A 21,061-nucleotide genomic window follows, 5' to 3' on the forward strand; every position below is an offset into this window, starting at 1 on the left:
AAAATTTTAATAATAAAAAAACTCAATTAAAAATTTTCACGAAATGTTCGCTGTTACCCGAAATGTCGGGTAATAATAAACATGAGAAGGATAATGGCGAACAGTATTACCGATTAACAAAAATCACATTTATAGTTGTCCGGTGTGTCCGAGCCGCTGCATAATTTATGCACCCATCCACCCCATACAATGCAACGGAACCAAAGTTCGCTTTTCCCGAACTCACCACAAATTAAACAAGATTCTCCTTCATTATAATCGTCGGTATTACTATCGTCATTGTCATCAGATTCATCATCTTTATATGATGTCGAATCTTCCTCTTCGCTTGAAGATTGTAGTACTTTTCTCTTTGCAGTTTTATTTTTCTTTTTTAAAAATTTTTGTTTTTCAATTTCTTTTTCCATTTTTTGTTTCGTTCTAAGCTCCCTTTGTTCGAGTTCTAATTTCAAAGGCGTTGAGGTTAATATTTCGGATCTTTGTTTTGTTCTTCTACCCTTCTTCGGAACAGATATATTTTGTTTTTCTTTCGGTAAAGGCAAGATATCGCTGAATGAAACATTTTCGGTATTTTCACATATCTGGTTTTCTTTGGAAGTGCCTGGTTGGGGTTCCAGTAAATCTTCTTGAATAGTTTGTGAAAGACCTTCTTGGCTATTATTTTGTTAAGTTTGATTATCGTTTGAACTGTAAAAGTCTTCTTCATTAAATGTATTTCGGTTGAATGGAAAAATTCCGGTCTTCTCAAAACCGTTTGCAGCTTTGTCTATGCTTGCAACTCTAGTATACTCCTTTGAGAATAAAGGGCTTATATGGCACATTTCAATTTTCTCATAGGGTTGAGATTTTAAAAAAGAATCACATTCAACGTCATATGCTCGCTTCAATGATGAGAAAAAGCTAACGTCTAGTGGTTGCAGACGATGCGAGGTAAGTGGAGGTATTGACAGCATAATGATACCATTTTCTTTGCAAAAATTATAAATTGCAATAGAGCAATGACTGGAGTAATTGTCCAGCACCAGTAAAATGGGATCATATCTTGTAGGTTTATTGGTTTTCGCAAAATGTTGAATCCAAAACAGGAACACTTCTTCGTTCATCCAACCGCTTTTTGAACAGGAGTAGAAAGAACCTGGAGGCCCATCCTTTTCTAAAGCAGGATTTCTTCTCAGTCTCGGATAAATGAATAGTGGAGGTGTAAAAGATCCGCTGGCACTCATACAACAGCATACCGTCACGTTCTTGCCTCTTTCTCCACTTGTAACGGCTCTAACTTGTTTTTGGCCTATAGGTCCAATGATCCGATTAGGCCTATTTACGTTTGTAATGCCAGTCTCAAATATTCGAGTAGGTTGAAACTTGTATTCATCGTACAGCTTACCCAAATTGTCATAAAACCTTGAGACTTGATCCTTATTGAAACCTTGAATGCGATTAAGACTTGTTGCTTCAGGTTTACGGAAACTTAACTCAGGATGCCTTGACATAAATCCATATAACCAGTCTTTACCTGCTTTTTGTTTTTCTCTGTTGAAACTATGTTTTAAGTTTAATTTCTCTGCATAGGCGAAGGCCTCTTTTCGCAACTGAATTGAGGTTAATCCATAAAATATTTTAGATAACGTTAGTAAATGACGACTCATTTCTTCTTCCTGTTCATTTGAAAAAAGAGTGTTTGCACCCACCCTTTGTAAAAGCCTCTAGAGACTCTGTTTTGTAATTTTGTAACAGGTATATTAAATTGGCGTGCAGCTTCCCTTAGGCCATAACGTCTTTCTTCAATTGCCTTTAGAGCAGCTTTCATTTGATCATCAGTCCATGAAGATTTGTTGGTACTTCGTTTCCGTTTAAAAAAAAAGATACAAATTGTTAAATAAGCAAAAGAAAAGCAAAAATGTAAAGAATCTAAGCCAAATTATTATAAGAGTAAACGCGAACACTTCGCGGGTAATCGCGAACATTTGTTCGTGATAACCCGATTTGGAAATGAATATGAAGAAACGAAACAATCATAATACAAATGCATTTAACTTCTCCGTAATAGGACAATTTTATAGGTTAAATAATAGTAAGTTAACTAACTCTAACAATTTAAATGAAACCATCAAGTGTTTAGGTACATACCTTATTTTCTGAATTGCTAAAATTGTAGTGCAAGCACCAAAAACAAATAAATCGCTGTAAAAAATTCCACAAATACGGGGCAACTGTGTATATATGCCACCACGTGCAGACTAGTAGGAAGCACGGAAGGAAGTTTACAACGGAATGATACAGATGACGTACGCATGTATTCTGTGATGTTGGCAATCACCCGCTGTTCGCTATTACCCGTCGTTCCCCTACTTACTTTAGTGGAAGAACAAGAATATTAGTAAAAAATATTTTTTTTGTTTAGTAATACTATTTAGTGTGTTATTATGTAGTAAAACAATATTTTATTTTTGTACTTTTTTTAAATAAATGATTTGATTAAACTATCTAAAGTTTATGATTATTTAGAACTTTGTATTAAAGGGTAGATATTTATCTTCTGAATTTAATCTATACTGTTTATATTTACGTTCCTGTTAGTTACTGTACGCTTATTTCCTCGTCTATTAATGAATTATAATGTTCCCTTTGTTTAAAATAAAGTTCTAAACAAATTTTAAAAGATTCACATAGATGTGTTTAGATATTTCTATAATATTTTACCTTTACCTTTACCTTTTGTCAAATAGTTTACGTTCATATGTATTTGCAAATATTCCCACCCACTCTTCATTAATTTCTAAAGGCAGGTATATTGAATTACATGCTTATGCACATTGTTTTTTGGTGACGCTTATGAAATAACTTTGTGAAATGTATAGTCTTTGTCAAAGCATTACCGACATATTTCAACTATTCCACCGTTTCCATTACATCTATAACAGGAATACTTCAAAGAAATAAATATGTCATAAATATTTTGATATATTGTGTTATTTCAAATATTTATTTTTAGCAAATTTACATTTAAGATAAAGTTTGACATTGTCTTGAATTTAATGATTAATAACGTGTAGTAACTCTTCTATCGTATAATTTCACTATTTGAGAGAGTGAGTCATCGTTTAAAGGCACAGAAATGCGGAAAGCTGTTTGGAAATCCAGTGACGTACACTTACTTTTATTTTAACGTTAATTATATTTTATTTTTCAAATATTAATGTTCGAAATAGGCCACAATATATTTATTTACAAGTTTTTACTGACGTTTCGATCTCTATATCCAAAGACCGCTTTCAAAGATATAAATGATAGTTATATTTATTTTATTTGTTTATTATTATATATTTTTATAATCTTATATTGTTTATTTTTTTTTCTATCTTTAAAAACGGAATAGAGATCGAAACGTCAATGTATTAAACATGTAAATAGATATATTGTGGCTTATGTCCAACCTTCTCCCTAAAAATACAGAATGCCTCAAACAAGCAGCTATAGAAAAATAAATATATTTGTCATTTGTATGTTTGAAAACGGTCTCTTTATAGAGATCGAAACGTCCGTAAATTAAACATTTGAATAAATACATTGTGGCTTATTCCCAACATCATTTCTAAAAATACAGAACGACAAGCGAAAAGCCATAGAAAATAAATAGTACTATTATTTGTATAATTGAAAACGATCTCTGGATATAGAGATCGAAACGTCAATAAATAAACATATGAATAAATATTTTGTGGCTCATTCCCTACATTCCCCTAAAAATACAGAATGCCACAAACAAAAAGCTATAAACAAGAAGTAATTTTGCAGAAAGTTTACTGATACCAACCGGCTGTCGCGGAAGTTACGCTAAAACGTCTTCTGACGTGACCCGTTCTTAAAGAGTTACACAATGAAATTTTTTTAAAAAAAATTTTAATACAGTTTCCACACCACCCCAAAGGTATGTCTTGTGACGCGATACTTTTTTTAAATGGGTGTTCGCCAAGAGCCTTATTGTCTTATTAAATAAAATGAACAAAACACTTAAATAGTATAAAACAAAACAAAATAAAATCCTATAAAACAAAATAAAATTCTATAAAAACAAAATAAAAATAATGTTTGATGTGTTTAAACACAAACACTATACACACTTACTATGTTCTTCTCGGTTTTTTTTGTTTTTGGTTTTTTTATGCTGATGTTCTTATTAAACTATTAGAAAATATTATTCGCTGTCTAAACCTAAAGATGCAGTGCTGCTATCGCTGTCATTATCTTCACCACCTGGTGTAATTATAATTGGCTCTAGTAAAACTTTTATATAAGTGTCAAGTTCCCACATACGATGTTCTTCTTTAATTATGTGGCCTATACATTTAGCCCATTTCTCTGGAGTTACATGGAGGATTGCTTGAATCAAAAGTTTCTTAATTTCGTATAATTTGAACGTTTTGTTATTGCGTGCTACTTCTCCTTTCACTTGCTCCCAGATAAGTTCAATGGGATTAAGTTCGCAATGATAAGGTGGTAGACGCAGAACTTTGACACCATAATCTTTTGCAGTTTCATCTACAGCATATTTAAGATATTCAATTTTCCTTAACCGTGCAATGTCAAGGAGCTAAATTTTAAGCATTGATTCTTCGTATGCAATCCCCTTTTCTGTAAGCCATTGTTGAATCCTCCCTGTCAATTTCTTTAATAATCGCCTGTTTTTTCGACTTAAATTGAAGAAAATCATCATCAAGAAACCCTCTATCACTTCCTATATGGGTGACGATTAAACGCCGTCCCTTTCCTGTATGACCTTTTCCAACCTTGGTTAATCCAGGTTTCATCCAAATAACATATTTTGCGTCCAGTGCTGCGAATTTTGCGTATTTCTTCTAAATATTTTCTTCTCCGCACAATAATTTTATTTTTTTCTAATAGCATACTTTTTCTGTTGAGTTTTACATATCGAAAGTTCATTTCACGCATGGTCCTGGTTAAGACTCTACGAGATATCTTGGGTAAGGAGTCATCGTTTTCGAGCTCTTGAGAAATATTTTTCAGTGTTGGAATTTCACTCCGAAAATAAAATGAATAAATTTTTCAACGTATAAAATTCCTTGTCTCGTCATCCAAAACAATGCTTTTCCTACCTCTAGTTTTACCTTTTTCTTGCTTTTTATTTTACGATGTATTTTTAAGTACACGATAAATACAGCTAACGGATACTTTTGTTAAACTGCTTCAAATGTCGACCGCTTGGCTAACATTTAATTCCATTTTTCTGCCAACAATTCCTTCATAAACGTTTCGTATTATTACCTTTTCTTCGGACGTTAACATTTTCCGTCTCTTTTGCGGCATTTCATTTTTGGAATCAACATCAGAATTTTGCAGTCTTCTCTTGGAACAACTCGGTTTTTCGTCCAACTCCAATAAAACTCAAACCAAATAATCACAGAATATAACTAAAAATTTACTATAAAACGACAAACTATAACACTCGTATTATCAATAACACGTTTTATCAATAACACAAACTTATCGCATAAAATACCCTACCCTCAGAAACGCCAATGTAAATAACCTATTGTTGATGGGCACTTGCTCGACAAAAACTAGTCTTACGGCTTTCTGTGGATCTGAATTGAAACGGAATTCCGTCGCTAATTCCAAAGTTGCCAAACGATTGAAAAATATTGTTTTAAAATATCGATTTTTATTTTATAAATTTAAATATGTAACGAAACGGAACATATAAAATAAAATTTATTTCATTACAATTTTGTGCTTAATTTTTACTATTGAAAAAATCAGGTTTTTTTGTATTTTTATGACGGTAATAATCGCTGCATGGAAGAATACAGGTTTTGTATGTTCACAATTACTACTTGTGAACAAGAATTGGCTACATTGTACGACAACTTCTAGTCAAGTCTACTATAGAGAAGCACAAATAAATATACTACTTTATATATTCTGTAATTTTCTGTAAATCGTAATATTTTAAAGTGCAGAATCTACGGTTTCTGTTTGTACAATTACTTACGGACCACCCTGTATATATACATATATATATATATATATATATATATATATATATAATATACATATATAGTATACTCCCTTTATAACGAACACGGTTATTACGAGGTTTCGCTTATAACGAGGTACATTAGATGTCCCGTGAAATTTCTATTGAACTATAACCCTTTATAGCGAGGTAAATTTGCTTATAACGAGGAAGTAATAAGATTGAAAAACGTGTTTTTTACGTTTTGGCCCGGCCGTAGCTATAAATAAATACCCTTTTTAACTGCGGGCCGTCCGCAATAAACTTCTTACAATTTATGATTCTTAGTCGGAAATGTAAAATTTATGATTCACAAGTGTCATTGTATTGGGTTGACCATTCACACCTAATAATATGGGTCCTAATAGACAAGATGTGGAAAGTGTTTTAAAGGTTTAACCCTTTCGAGACTCCAGGTACATATGTGTACCACTATGTTTGCATACGAGCCTAAAATAATTTTTTGCCGTTAAATTATATTAAAAAATGCACCAGTCAGTTCTCTATTGTATCGTTTGAGTCACGTAAACGTGTAGCCTCGAAAAATATTTTAGTGAACCTCAAATTTGCGAGTTTTAGATGTGTTGCTTGGTGCAGTCAGCATAAATATATTGTTTTTTGATAAAAATAATAGTTAAATTGAATTATATCATTTCACAGAGTGTTTGTTTTTGTGTCTTTTTATAGTAAGTATATTAAGATTGTTATTTGTTTATAGTAAAATAAACATTTGACTGTTTATAAAGTCTATGGTAGTAATAAGTACCAATAGTCTTATAGTACGGTATGTAAGTGTACCATTAGTCTTATTCATGTCATCTTTAGATATGGATAAGAAAAGACCACTTACACAAGAAGAACTTAAATATTATACAGAATTGTCATTTTCCGAGTCTGGATGTAGTGATGAGATGTATAACCTTCTGATGATGAATCGGAATCAAACGAGGACTGCCAAGATAACTTTCACGAAACTTCTGATGAAGAATCAGAATCAAAGAGCCAGTTAGAAGTTCGAGATACACAGGAAACTTTAAAAATAACTGCCACACCTAGTAGTTCTTTTGTGTTGTAGTCAATACCAAATAAAGGTTTTGCTCCGAAAAAACAAATTTCAAGTCAACCAATATTTCAAAAAGTTGTTTCCACGTTCTTTGTATACGTATATTTCTCAATGTACCAATGAAAGGACTGAAATATGCAAGAAGCAGTCAAGAAGAAACGCTCGTCTAAAAGAAACTGACTTAGGCGCAATTCAAATAGTTTTTGGTTGCATGCTAGTTATGTGCTACAACCGTGTACCAAAAATCAGTAATTATTGGTCAACACATCCTTCACTTGAAAATGTCTCGATTCAAAAGGCAATATCCCGTGACAGATTCAAAGTTATATCTTCAAAAATGTATTTTGCATCACCAATTAAACCAATAGAAACGTCAAAAACGTATTACATTGATGAAGTCGTACAATGTTTGAAAGGTACCCTTCAAAATGGGGGAATCAAAATGTGATTTAGGTCAGACTCGTTTACTGGATATACCTACGACTTCAACATTTACACAGGTCGTGAAACTGAATATCTAGAAGGAACTCTTGGGGAACGTGTAGTGAACAAACTTATTTGCACAGCAAAATAAAGAGATAAAACCTTTTGCTTTGATCGTTTTTTTTACTTCCATTTGTCTGTTGGAAAATCTACAGTACGCAGCAATGGGTACCTATAACCAGAATAGAAAAAACTTACCAAAAATAAAAGATAAATTTCAAAGGGGTGAATGCTTATTTCAGTGCAATGAAAATGGACCGATGTTTGTGAAATGGCAGGACACCAAGGAAGTCTTGATGCTGAGTAATTGCCATAATGACAATGTTTCATTTATCAATAAAACCATAAGAGATGGCTCGAAAGTATTGGTGTGCCTTGCCCAGAAATGATAGCGTGCTACAGGAAAATTATGGGTTGAGTTGATCTAGGCGACCAAGTGGTAGGATTGTACGTTTTAGATCATAAATCAAACAAATGGTGGAAAAAAGTATTCCATCGTTTACTTATGATGTCAGTAAACTCATGGATTATTTGTAATGAAAAAAATAAGAAAAAAATTCCTCTGATACAATTTTTGGTACCTCTGGCAGAAATAAATGATTCCTGAAGGACAAAAAATTTCTGCTATACGACGTTTATCTAAGAAGGGAAGAATATCTATAAACAGAAAACGTTTCGAGAGTGTGTCATTACATCTTCCAATTAAAGGAAATACAAGAAGACGATGTAAAAGGTGCACTAATAATAAAACACAAACACGTACAAAAACCATTTGCGAAGAATGTGACATTTCTTTATGTAAAAAGTGTTTCGCAGTATATCACCGTGAATAATATTTTGTATTTTTGAGTAATTGTTTTATATTTTGAGTAATAAAGTAATAAAAATATATTAATAATATTTTTATGTAGGACTGTTGGTACACATACGTACCATTACACAACACTAATGGTACGTATATGTACCACCACCCCCCACCAACATCCTAACGTTTTTATTAACATGTTTTGTCAAAAAAGGATATATTTGTGTATATAAAAATAAAAAACCACAAAAATATGTTTTTAAAACCCGTTAAAAAAACCGTCTCGAAAGGGTTAAAGGGCAGAAACTTTATCCAAGGACAAAACGCAAATGAAGAAGCATAAAACTGTTTCACATCTTTAGAAAATATGATAGATAGAATACTGGACAATTTAAAGCAGTCAACAATGACAAAATAACTTTATACGCTTTATACATTATACATATTTACAGAATACAGATTTTTTGTTTTAACGTATATCATTGACAGTAAAAGTAAACAACTCTTTTTGTTTTAATGCATTTCATTGACAATAAAAGTAAACAACTTTGTTTTAAAAACGCCATTCAAACAATATTTATTAGCATCTTATATTGCTCCGAATGGCTTCACTATAGAAAGTTAATGTTTTAGAAAACTACATATTCATATGTATGCACGGTATTATTGTTGTTGGATATAACGAGATCCGCTTATAACGAGGTAATTAGTCTGCCATTTCAGTTCTCGTTATAGAGGGAGTCTACTGTATATATATATATATATATATATATATATATATATATATATATATATATATATATATATATATATATATTGAAGATTAAATCAAAATGTGATACAAAGTTTTATACATACATTATAAAGAAATAAAAAAGAAAAAAAATTTATAATTATATTATTTCTTTATAATTTATGTATAAAACTTGTAAAATATCACATTTTGATTTAATTTTCCATATATCTGTTACATTTTTTCAGACATCTATCAATGGTGAATAAATCTTCTTCTTTTTTGTTACTAAACAAAAAAGAATTTTTAAACAAAATTTTATTTTTGGCAATATAATTGTCAAAAATAAAAATTTTAAGTTGGCATTTATGACATTGAGGGTTATTTGTAATTGGTCGCTATTTTAACTTATTTATAAATTCAATTTTTTTGTGTTAAGAAAATATTTTCAAAATTATTCTAAAAATTTCAGAGAAGCATTTATTAGATTAAGACATTTTTGTATTATTTATTTTTGAGATGTATTAGCAGCAATTTTATTTACCAAACTAATTTTATTTGGTGAGTTAACAAAATTTTTTTTCTTTCTAGTTCAACTTTGTAAGATATTTTGTCTTTTTTAGCAGTTCTTGATAATAATTGTAAACATAATTGAAAGCTTGAGATAATAAATAGTTAACCAATAGCCCCTTTTATTGACTCAACCCATCCAAAACATTTATATATATATATATATATATATATATATATAAATTAAACATCTTAAATTAGTAAATAACATTATTTTAATCCATAATTATTATTTCAGATGTCCACTTTCTGTTCAACTTCACCTATATTCACTGTCCCATATCACTTTCATTCACAAAATGTCCCAACATAACGAATTTACTCATCTTGATCTCAAAAAATACATTGCAAAATAAGAACTTTTAAACAAACTATTATGCTAATTTTTTTAAAGATGCCCTCATATAAATACTTTTTATAATATTCTGTAGTATATAACTTATAAATTACTTCTTTTATCGCCATTTAAGTTCATTCTAGGTTTCTTAACCAATAAAAAAGATGACAGACTAATTATTGTGGTCATATAATTTAAAACTACGTTTACTAATATTGGAAGTTAAGATTTCTTCAGCAGAAAGACAGTAATGCCAGATAGAAGAACGGAAGTTAGATACCATGCACTGTCTAAAACACTGGGGTGCATCTAAACTTTCCGTATATGTATTTAGCACCTACGACTTTTCTATTGGTCCTTTGCGGCACGAGGCCATGTTTCAACTAATAGGCGGCGAGGTGCCAAACACGTATATGTAATGTTACTTTGGTGCGAAATTCATATGAGGAATGTTGCGAAATAAATATTCGTAGAGCACAAAAGATGATTGACTGATTTTAAAATATTTGTAATGTATGATTAAATAACTTGTATATAAACATTTTTTGTATACAGTCGTTATTTGCCGAGATATGTATTATGTTCCATAGATACAAGGAAATAATCAGAACATATTTATTTAAGGACGGTTTGCCAGGCATTGTAAGTATAATTGGTGAGCATAATCATAATTTGGAATCAGCTGGAATCCTTTCATACCTTCGTCCATCAGCTGATACAAAAGAAAACTATTTTTCTTCTTTTAATAAAGGAATGGGAATTAAAGAGTCTTTAGTTTATCGTGATGTCCAAATTAGAATTTAAAATTATCTTTGACAGTAAACTTGTAGCAAATTCAGAAATTAATCCAAAATGTCGTACAGTGCAACATTGGTAAATTATATGGAGAACTGAAAATTTGGGACCTTGCGATGGAAGTGGAGTTTTGGAGGTAAAGAGAGTCTCGGTAAGTCTCTAAAATTACTGACCTTTTCAGTTTTTTTTTAGAAAATGAAACGGAAAATTGCAGTTTATGAAGCAAAAGAAATTTAACTAAAATATGAAAACCAATTTGCCGTCATTATTGTAATACCTATTATGCAACGAGCACACAATCTTCCATTTGAAAAAAATGTTGTTTTTACAGATACCACAGCTTCTTGCGATGCATTGAACCATTCGGTTTCGTTTAATTTAACCGTTTGGGGAATAGGAGTAGTGCCTTTGGCAGTTATTACCAGAGGTCAAACAATTGAAGACTATTCTGCAGCACATCAATTGATCAAAGGGTCGATACTAAATGCCTTCGGTGGAATGAATTATTCTAAAATATTTATTATAGATGATGACACGGAAAAAAGCCTTAATACGTGTTTGACCAGCATTATTAACACTTTTATGCCGTTTTTATATATGCCAATCAATTTGATGCTGTGTGAAAAAGGAATGGAATACTCCAAGACGAACGACAACTTTTATTCAAGCTATATTCAAGATATTTGAAGCTATATTATTAGCATACACTATAGAGAATGCCACAAAGTCATTTTAGATTATCCTTGAAAACCAATGATTTTCGCTGTAGAAGAAATATATTACTGAATATTGGAAAAGAAAAAAAGATTGGTGCCTCTCTTATAGGGACGCATCAACACATGGTCACCAAGCCAACAATTTCAGTGAAATAACAGTATGGCTTTTTAAAGACATATTTCTGGATAGAAACACAGCTTTTAATGCTATAGCTTTAATGGACTTTAGCTGTACTGTCTTCGAAGAATATTATAGAAGACGGTTTGGAAATTTTGCAAATAGTAGAAATGCAGCTCCAAGATTACTCTTTAAAAGGCAATTAGAAAAAATAAAATATTTACAACAGGCAGTGTTCGGAATCCTTATTTCTTTATTTTATATTGAATATTATTATAATACTTAATTTATTTCGGGTAGAATAAGTTTTAGATCTTTAATAATTATATTTCCTTGAAATGATGCAGAATAACCTTATGTGCTTATTGGCCGCATTTCATTCAAAAGCGCGATATAATATGATTTTACTTCGATGCACACAATCGCTCATCTATCCAAATGGGCATGCTCCAATGAGTAGATTCTAACCGACAAGGTACGACTTCGCTTCCAACCTTCAACGAAAACGGTTAAGAATTCGGGACCTTACGTATCTGGCGGTACCGTCTCGCGTCCAACAGGAATTTCATGGAAGGAATCCATTGAAGTGTTAGAGCAGTGATGAATTGAGTAATCACATTTGGGTCTGCATAATTAACCAAATCCTAAAGAACACCAATTTAAGGTAAGCAATTTTGTGCATAACTTGTAGAACCATAATATTTGAAATTCAATCTTAAATTTACCAATTCGTTTTCATATTTCCTACAATTACTATTCAGGCAGATATAATTAAATTACCTAAAAATTTATACAAAGTTCCTAGTGAGAAAAATAATAGTCTGCTTTACAAAGTCAATATAGCAACCGAATTTTGCAGCTTCAAAATTGAAAGATTGTGCACTTTTTGCAAGCATCAAGCTGCGTTTGCACCCTTTATTAATATATCTTCTTGCAACGTTCCAGCTACTAATCCTGAAGATCAATACGACGTAGCTAAATTAGTTTTGGTGAAAAAGTTTAACCTTTCTCGTTTTATAGCGGACTTGCAGAATCTAGTAAAAATATTACAGAACATTATATTAATAACAGCATTGATAACATTGATAAAAATAATGTTACGGAGAATTATTTTAAACAAAAATGAAACAGCTGAACAACAGGATAAAAACGTTACATTTGGAACTGATTCATAAACGTTAAAATTAGTACCAATTTAAGTTCAAGGCCAATATAAGAGTGCAAATAACTTCAATCAGTCGAAGAAAGTCTAAAATCTCCAGTCGTCAGAGACAAAAATGCCACTCAACCTCTACAAACTATACGAACAAGGTAAATTTTGCTAAGAATATTAATTGTGTAATCCAAAAAAAAAAGATGCAAAAAAATTTACCACTTTTACCCCCGGGCTTCCCTCTAAAACCCCCCTCGTACGGGAAAAAATCGATTTATCAAGAATCTGTACAACGCAGAAAAAAATGTTTCAAATAAAAAATGTAGCTAAGATACTTTTAAACAAAAATGTTTGGTATTACTTTTTGTGTAAAGTGAACCGTTGTCTTAGAAACAACTCTTGAAGCGATCGTCGATTTTGAATATCAGTTACAATAGAATAGAATAGAATAGAATAGAATAGAATAGAATAGAATAGAATAGAATAGAATAGAATAGAATAGAATAGAATAGAATAGAATAGAATAGAATAGAATAGAATAGAATAGAATAGAATAGAATAGAATAGAATAGAATAGAATAGAATAGAATAGAATAGAATAGAATAGAATAGAAATATGCTTTATTGTCACTGAAAATTATTGAACAATTTTATGGACAAAGCTAAAAAAATCAGTCAAAAAGTACAAAAAGTATAAAACAAAAACAAATATAATAAAAAAACAGAACAATACAATTTTAAATTAGTAAAATTATTGTATCACCTACATAATTTGTACAGACAACAACAAATGAGACAAATTGTAGCCACTGCTTGAGACACCCAAATGTAATTATAAACAATATTAATTTTGTTTCTTTGTTATACATTAAGAAACTCGTCAACTGAAGAGAGATAGATTTTTGTCATCTTACGAAACTTAATGAAAGATGTTGCGGATTTAATTTCTCTTGGAAGGTGATTATAAAGTTTTTTTGCACTATATAGAATAGAATTCTTTACTAGCTGAGTGGACGGGATCGGTAAATAAACGTTACAATCCGAATTTCTAATGGAGTAGCCATGATCAGGTCTATCGGGAAAAATGTTTAGATGCTTGCGAATCAAACAAACCGTTTCCAAAATAAATAAAGAGGGAAGCGTCAAAATTCCGCGATTTTTGAAGTAGGTCTTGCAATGAGTTGTTTGTTTGAGACCAAATAGACAACGAATTGCTCTTTTTTGCAACTTAAAAATAGTATCAAATTGGGCCGCTGTACTAGAACCCCAAAATGGAAGCCCATATCGAAGATGGGACTCGAACAATGAGAAATATGCCATTTTGATAGAAGATAAATTTAGTTCCTTCGAAACAGATCTTATTGCAAAGCAAGCTGAGGCTAGTTTCTTCCTTAAGGAGTCAGTATGCAAGGACCATTTAAGATCGCTGTCGACAAGAATACCTAGAAATTTCACGGAATTAACGATACTGATTTGGCTCTCATTCAAAAGCAAGGGTTGAATGACTCCTTTATAAGAAAATGCTACTGTCTTATCCACGTTAAAGCTAAGTAAGTTGGAGTCTGACCAAGCCTTGATTATAAGCAAATCAGCGGTTATAATTGAATGAAGCGTTGAAATATTAGAGCTGCTCCAAGTAATACTGGTATCATCAGCAAATAGAAAAATTTTCCCTTTAATTTTCAAGTAAGTGATGTCATTAATGAAAAGTAAAAAAAGAATGGGACCTAATACTGAACCATGCGGTACTCCACACTCAATGTCTTTACAACTAGAGTCGGTGACTTTTATTCTAACCAATTGTTTCCTACCTACCAAGTAAGTTTTGAACCAATTCAAAGACACACCCCGAATTCCATAGAAAGTTAATTTTTTTAATAGAATGTCGTGATTTACGCAGTCAAAGGCTTTGGAATAGTCGCTGAACACGGTGGCTGAGGAAAGGTTACTATTTAGTGATAGATATACCTCATGTAACACAAAAAACATGGCATCACTAGTACATTTATTAGATAAAAAGCCGAACTGATTACGTGCGCGAAATCAATATTCAATAAAATTTGTATCAGATCGATGGGAAAAATTCGATAGCTTTTGATCGAATGGTTTTATCGACAAAAATCAATATGCGCTTGAAAGGTAAAAAGTTTAACTTTCGTACGCATTTTTTGTATTTGACCGCAAGTAAACTTTGTCTGATCTCCACCAATTGCTGGGGGAAAGCTTATTAAATTCCTTTTCCCTGCGGGTACAGTACCAAATATTTTAGGACCATGGACTGTTAAAGAGTTTCCTTCGATATATGTAAGCAGACTTCACGGCGATGATTTCTTATGTGTTTGATTTGATAGGGTTGTACTTAGGGTTGTAATCAAACGATACTACACATTTAATAACTGGAGAATATTTACAAAAGTACTATTTCTAATTAAAGAGTTCGCTTTAACACATTGTTTATTGTTATACCGGCATTTTAGGGGAGCGCGAATATAGCGGAGACTAAGGCACATTTCACTCAATTTTAATGACACTTATGACACACTTATAATGACATTTTTGACACAAATATTTTGAGGCAAGAAGTACAGTCTGTCACACAAGATTCAATTCAATATTTGTGGAAACGAAAAATAAGTTAATATTAATATAACTTGTTGTTTTTACAAGATAAACTTAGATTTGATAGAGGTAGTAAATAAATCAACGTGACGCGATTTTTCCCCATTTTTTATGATTCTCGTGAGATCAATACAGTCTCCTTTTATTGACTGGCCACTACTTGAAATATGCGTAAAAAACGCTGGATTTATATTTTCACATAACAAACAATCTAAAACGTTTAATTCTTTTTTTCTTAATAAAACTAGTACGTTTTTCAAAAAAAAACAAACTTCCGCTATAAACTACATCCAAAACCGTCTATTTAGAGGCATTCCCCATGACGTGGCGATTTTGAAATGTAAAACATTAAATTCTACGCTTTATATTCATATTTCAAAAGCCTCATATTTCCTGCCACAACTCAAAATTAAAATTTAGTTTCATAGGTTTTAAAGATCGTTTTCTAAAATGGAATTTTTACTTTGAGTGGTTAATGAAAGTGATCGATTTTATTGATCTCACGAGAATCATAAAAAATGGTAAAAATCGCGCTACATTTATTTATTTAACACGTTTATAAAAACTGAGTTTATTCGGGGTAAAATACAAAAACTGCATACGAAAGCTGCACTCTTTACCTTTAAAACGCATCTTTGGACACTTGGATCAAAAGATCTTGAATTTTTACCGTCGAGCTGATATAATTTGAATTGAACATCGATTTCGCGCACGTTACTGACATTCAAAATCGACGGTCACTTCAACCGTTATTTCTAAGAGAACGGTTTATTCTACATAAAAAGCGCTAATAAACATTTTTGTTTAAAATTATCCCAGCTACATTTTTATTTAAAACAATTTTTTCTTAGTAAATCGAAATTTTCCGTTTTCACCCGTCTACGTGGGAGGTTTTGGGGGAAAGCCCGGGGGTTTTTGCATCTTTTAGCGTCCCAAAATTGACATTTTTGGCAATCTGGCGTACAGATTTTTGGTAAATCGATTTTGTTGTGTTTTTACCCCCTTCGAGGGGGTTTTACGGGAAAGGTCAGTGGTAAAAATAGTCAAATTTTTGTATCTTTTTTGGTGTCCCAAAATTAATATTCTCTGCAAAATTCAGCTTGTTCTTATGATTTTTAGGGGTCAACTCTCTGACGACTGTGACTGTGACAAAATCACAGCAAATCAAACAAATGCAACTAAACATGGCGAATAATATTGCATTTCGCATAAATATTGCATTTTAAACATGCAAATTTTTTTATAATTTATTTAAATATATTTTGTTTTATTTTCTATTTCTATTCTATCTCCTTTTAACTGATTTTAATAAAAAGTCGTCTTTTTTGGTCTACGAATATTTAACATTCCGCATATATGAATTTCGCAGCAAAGTAACATTCCATATACGTGTTTGGCACTTCGCCGCCTATTGGTTGAAACATGGCCGCGTGCTTCAAAGTGCCAATAGAAAAGTCGTAGGTACTATAGTTTATTTTTATGAACGAGAGAGTAATTAGCATAATTTTAACTGGTAGCTCCGACCACTCCATGGGCGTGCTCAAGATTGATTGAAAAATTACTTTGAAAAATTGTAAAAAATAAATAAATTATTTTAGTGTTATAAAGTGTTATGTGTATGTAAACAAAAGTGACCTCTTTTATCACACACTATATTAGAACTGACTGGCCTACATTAAAAAGGGTTTTAAAAAATTCACATATTTTTTAATTTTTAAAAATTACAAAAGAGAAAAAGAGTTTTTAAAACCGTCTAAGGTATGTTAAATAGATGAATAAAAATATTAATATAAAACTTACAGCTACTTGTTACAAATCCAAATCAGATTCAGAAGATGAACTTTCAGAACCAAGATTTATAATAACTGGCTCGATCATTTTATCAGTAATATTGTCCAGCTTCCACATTTTTTCCTCTTCTTTAATAGTGTGATTTACTGCCTTTTCCCAGTTTTCAGGTTTTACATTATTTACGGCCTCCAAAAACAACTGTTTAACATCATAAATTTTAAAAGTGGTATTTTTTCTTGAAACTTCACTCTTTATCTGTGCCCATACCAGTTCAATCGGGTTTAATTCACAATGATATGGTGGGGATCTAAGTACTGTCATTCCACGATTTTTGGCAATTTCATCAATTTCGTATTTTTTAAATTTTTCTTTATGAAGGGCACACAACGAATAAAGTTCCTTTATTATAGATCCGGGATGGTACGTAATATTTTTTGAACTCAGCCAATTCTGCAAGTCTTTTTTTAACCACTTGGTTGTGGGCAGTCCTTCTATAAGTCTGGAGTGATAACTTGCATTATCCATTACTATTACACAGTTCTTAGGAAGAAGATCTATCATTTGTTCGAACCATTCTTGAAAGACATTAGCGTTCATGTCTTCATGGTAGTCACCGGTACGAGTTGATTCAAAAGTTAATAAACCACCTTCAACAAAACCGTCTGAACTGCCAATGTGTACTATTATCAGCCTGCGTCCCTTTCCTGATGGTGGGTTTAAACCAGTAGATAAGTTATTTACAAAAACGTGCCTTTGACTTGTAACAGTTTCATCCTGCCAAAATTTATTTGGTGTATGACCCTCGTTGATCCATGTTTCATCAAGATAAAATATTTTTATTTTTTGGTTTCTCATTTCCTTTATGGTTCTTAGAAAATGTCTTCTCCATATGACAATATCGCTTCTTTCTAATAAAATAGACTTTCTGGGATTCTTTTTCCAGCGGAAGCCTATTTCTTTTAAAAGTTTCCATAACGTACTTCGACTTATTTCTGGATAATCCTTATCATCTCGAACTGAGACAAGAACTTTATCCAATGTTGGAAATTCTTGTCTAAAGAAGAATTCATGCACTTTCCGTCGAAGTCCTTCTTTAAAATGATATTCTATTTGAAATTTTGGTTTCCCTGGAGCATTACGTGGCATTTGAAAACTACCACATTTCTCTTCTTTAATAACTCTGTAAATCGTAGATTTCCCAACACCAAGTGTACTGCTAACTAACTCAACGGTCTCATCAACACTTTCACATAAACGTTTGTCTGTAAATGATTTAAAACAATTAAATATTAATGTTTTTTCATTAACTGTTAGAGGACCAATTTTTCGGCGTTTACACGGCACTTCCAAATTTTCCATAACACTAGTATACACAATAAACTGCACCTTGCAACTGAAGTACCTACTTTTAGTGAACTGTTAAGAATTTTGAATACGCCACTTGGACCTTCCTATATACAAAATGGAAAAACCCACTATCACATTTTCTGTGGAATAAGTTTAGAAGGTAATTATCTAGTCAATTACTGTCGTAGATTCCTGGAATTAAAGAATTAAATGTTTGATTGTTGAAACCCTTACTTCGTGGAATGCACTCATTTCAGATAAAATAAAACGTTTTATTTTATCTAAAGAATTAAACTTTATTTTGCAAATAGGCAAATAATTAAACTTTATTTTGCAAATAGATAAAATAAAACGTTTTATTTTATCTAAAGAATTAAACTTTATTTTGCAAATAGGTAGGTACTTATTAAACTTTTATTGGTTATATTATATAACCAATAAAATAAACATCTTACATTTCTTGCAAATTCATTAGTACCTGTTAACCTCCATCACTCCGACACTGGCAACCTTATTTAGGGATTAGTTACGCTCACAACTATTGTATTCTATTCTGCTCCAACCTTTATACCTGGCGGTCATACTCAATTTAAAATTGTTTTCCTATATACTTCTGTAAACTTGTTGACAAATATCTGTTTTTCATTGAGTCACCCGTATCAACAGTTTAGGGATTTGCATACATAATTTATTGTTTTATTACTCTCTCATACATAAAAATACACTATAAATACATATACGAAATGTTTAGATGTCAGCGGGGTATTTTAAAATATCCAACGGCCCGGGTCAGATGTTAAGGGACAAAAGAGACTAATATCAGAATAGATAGTAGAAATCGATAACATAAAAAAGAATATTTAAAATCGCTTTAGATAATGGCCGATAGACATCACTTAAATGATCACAAACAAAAAGAACTGGTTTAGTTTTTTTTAAACGATGCTTCTCGGATAAAAATTTGATATTCAAAATGTACACTCCAATATAATATGTGGATTATATATTTATTACTGTGTACAAACTTATTCTATGTATAAATAGAAAGCCGTTTTACAAGTTTTTCTATGTTGATCTGTTAATTACAAAAAATGCCATTTTTGATAAACATATCTTCTTGCGGTACCATCTCTATTAAGTGAAGATTGATCACGATCTGATAATACTCTCTTAACTTCCTAAAGGAAACGAAAATAATTGTCTAAATATGTCCACGGATGATATATCCTTAACTGCGACATCCCTTATATGGATAAATAAATAATTAATTCTTTTAGATTCGAAATAAAGTGGGAATATTGTTTTATAAAGAAATTTTAATATTTTTAAATATAATGTGAACATTAATAAAAAGATAATAGTACAAAACATAAAAAAGGATAATGGTTATTCTTATACAATTTTAAGAAAGTTATTTTTACCTTTGAATTAGGTAGTTCTGAAAATGTTTTTTACAGTAATAACAGAAATAATTACAGAAAATATGGCATGTACCTTTTTTGGTATATATATATATATTAATGTGATATCAAGATTTTTAATTTTAAAACTTTACAAAAAATTACTAAATATAAAACATTACTAAAATTTTTCATTTATGATTTATATCACACTTTTCAATTTTGTTATCTCAGGTTTTACTCGTGCTTCAATATCTATACTTTACAGCTGATGGGTTAGGTCCAAAGAATAATGAAATAAAACAACATAATATGATATGAAGATAATGTTATAAAATAAACTGATTAAAATACCTCCAAAAATTATTAGCATACAATGTTTATCAAACAAAATTCGTTCTACGTACGTGAACCTTCAATAATGCATGGATAATATAATACAATTACAATCTAAAATCCAGCTTATTATTCTACATAAACAAATCAAATAATATTCAGTGTCCTTCCTAATGCAATTTTGATATATCGATTGTACCAAGAAAAATTTGTATGAATTATCCAATTTTCTACACAGCACCGTGTCCCCTCTCAGAACAAATTTGATCTCCTTCGACTATCGACAACTTATTCACACGTTACTAATATGATATAATATTATTTTACCCAAAATTCTCAAATTGAATATATTATGAATTTTTTATCCGTTGAAACGCTTCCTCTGCCTTGAGTTGTCCAATTCCTCGTTCCATGCAAAATGAACTATCAGTTCTCAGCAGCCTATTATGTAATTGGCAATATTAAACAAGATATTGCAATTTAGTGTCTTCAATGCTCTCCTTCGAATGCACGTACCTTTCCAATGATGCCAGCCTTTTTCCTCTCGCCAAACTTATACGTAGAATACAAGTAGGAAAAGTTTACTTACAAATTTGCACCAGATCAGCTACCGTCGGACACACTTACTTCACCAACTCACAACTTATTCTTTATCACTTACTACCCCTGAATACCACCTCGAAAACCAACCATTCACTTTAAGAAACTGGAACTAACTAACTCTTTCATCTCCTCTATCCATCCATACAACCTCTCATTAT

At 31.3% G+C, this 21,061-nt stretch overlaps 2 protein-coding genes across 4 annotated transcripts in view; one reads left to right on the forward strand and one right to left on the reverse strand.

Annotated features, from left to right (window-relative positions):
- Nucleotides 1-21,061, forward strand: part of LOC140449771 (cardioacceleratory peptide receptor-like) — a 544,190-nt gene that overhangs the window by 12,880 nt on the left and 510,249 nt on the right. The gene's annotated exons all lie outside the window — the stretch shown is intronic.
- On the reverse strand, nt 666-1,646 carry LOC140450509 (uncharacterized). Its single transcript, XM_072544165.1, has one exon. It carries the CDS (start codon nt 1,644-1,646, stop codon nt 666-668), a length of 981 nt encoding a protein of 326 aa, XP_072400266.1.

The sequence above is a fragment of the Diabrotica undecimpunctata genome, chromosome 9 (assembly GCF_040954645.1).
Source record: "Diabrotica undecimpunctata isolate CICGRU chromosome 9, icDiaUnde3, whole genome shotgun sequence".
NCBI classification, from domain to species: domain Eukaryota; kingdom Metazoa; phylum Arthropoda; class Insecta; order Coleoptera; family Chrysomelidae; genus Diabrotica; species Diabrotica undecimpunctata.

Bases quoted from the DNA above. Each gene is read 5' to 3' on its own strand.
- LOC140450509 (XM_072544165.1), bottom strand. From the start codon at position 1,646: ATGAGTCGTCATTTACTAACGTTATCTAAAATATTTTATGGATTAACC.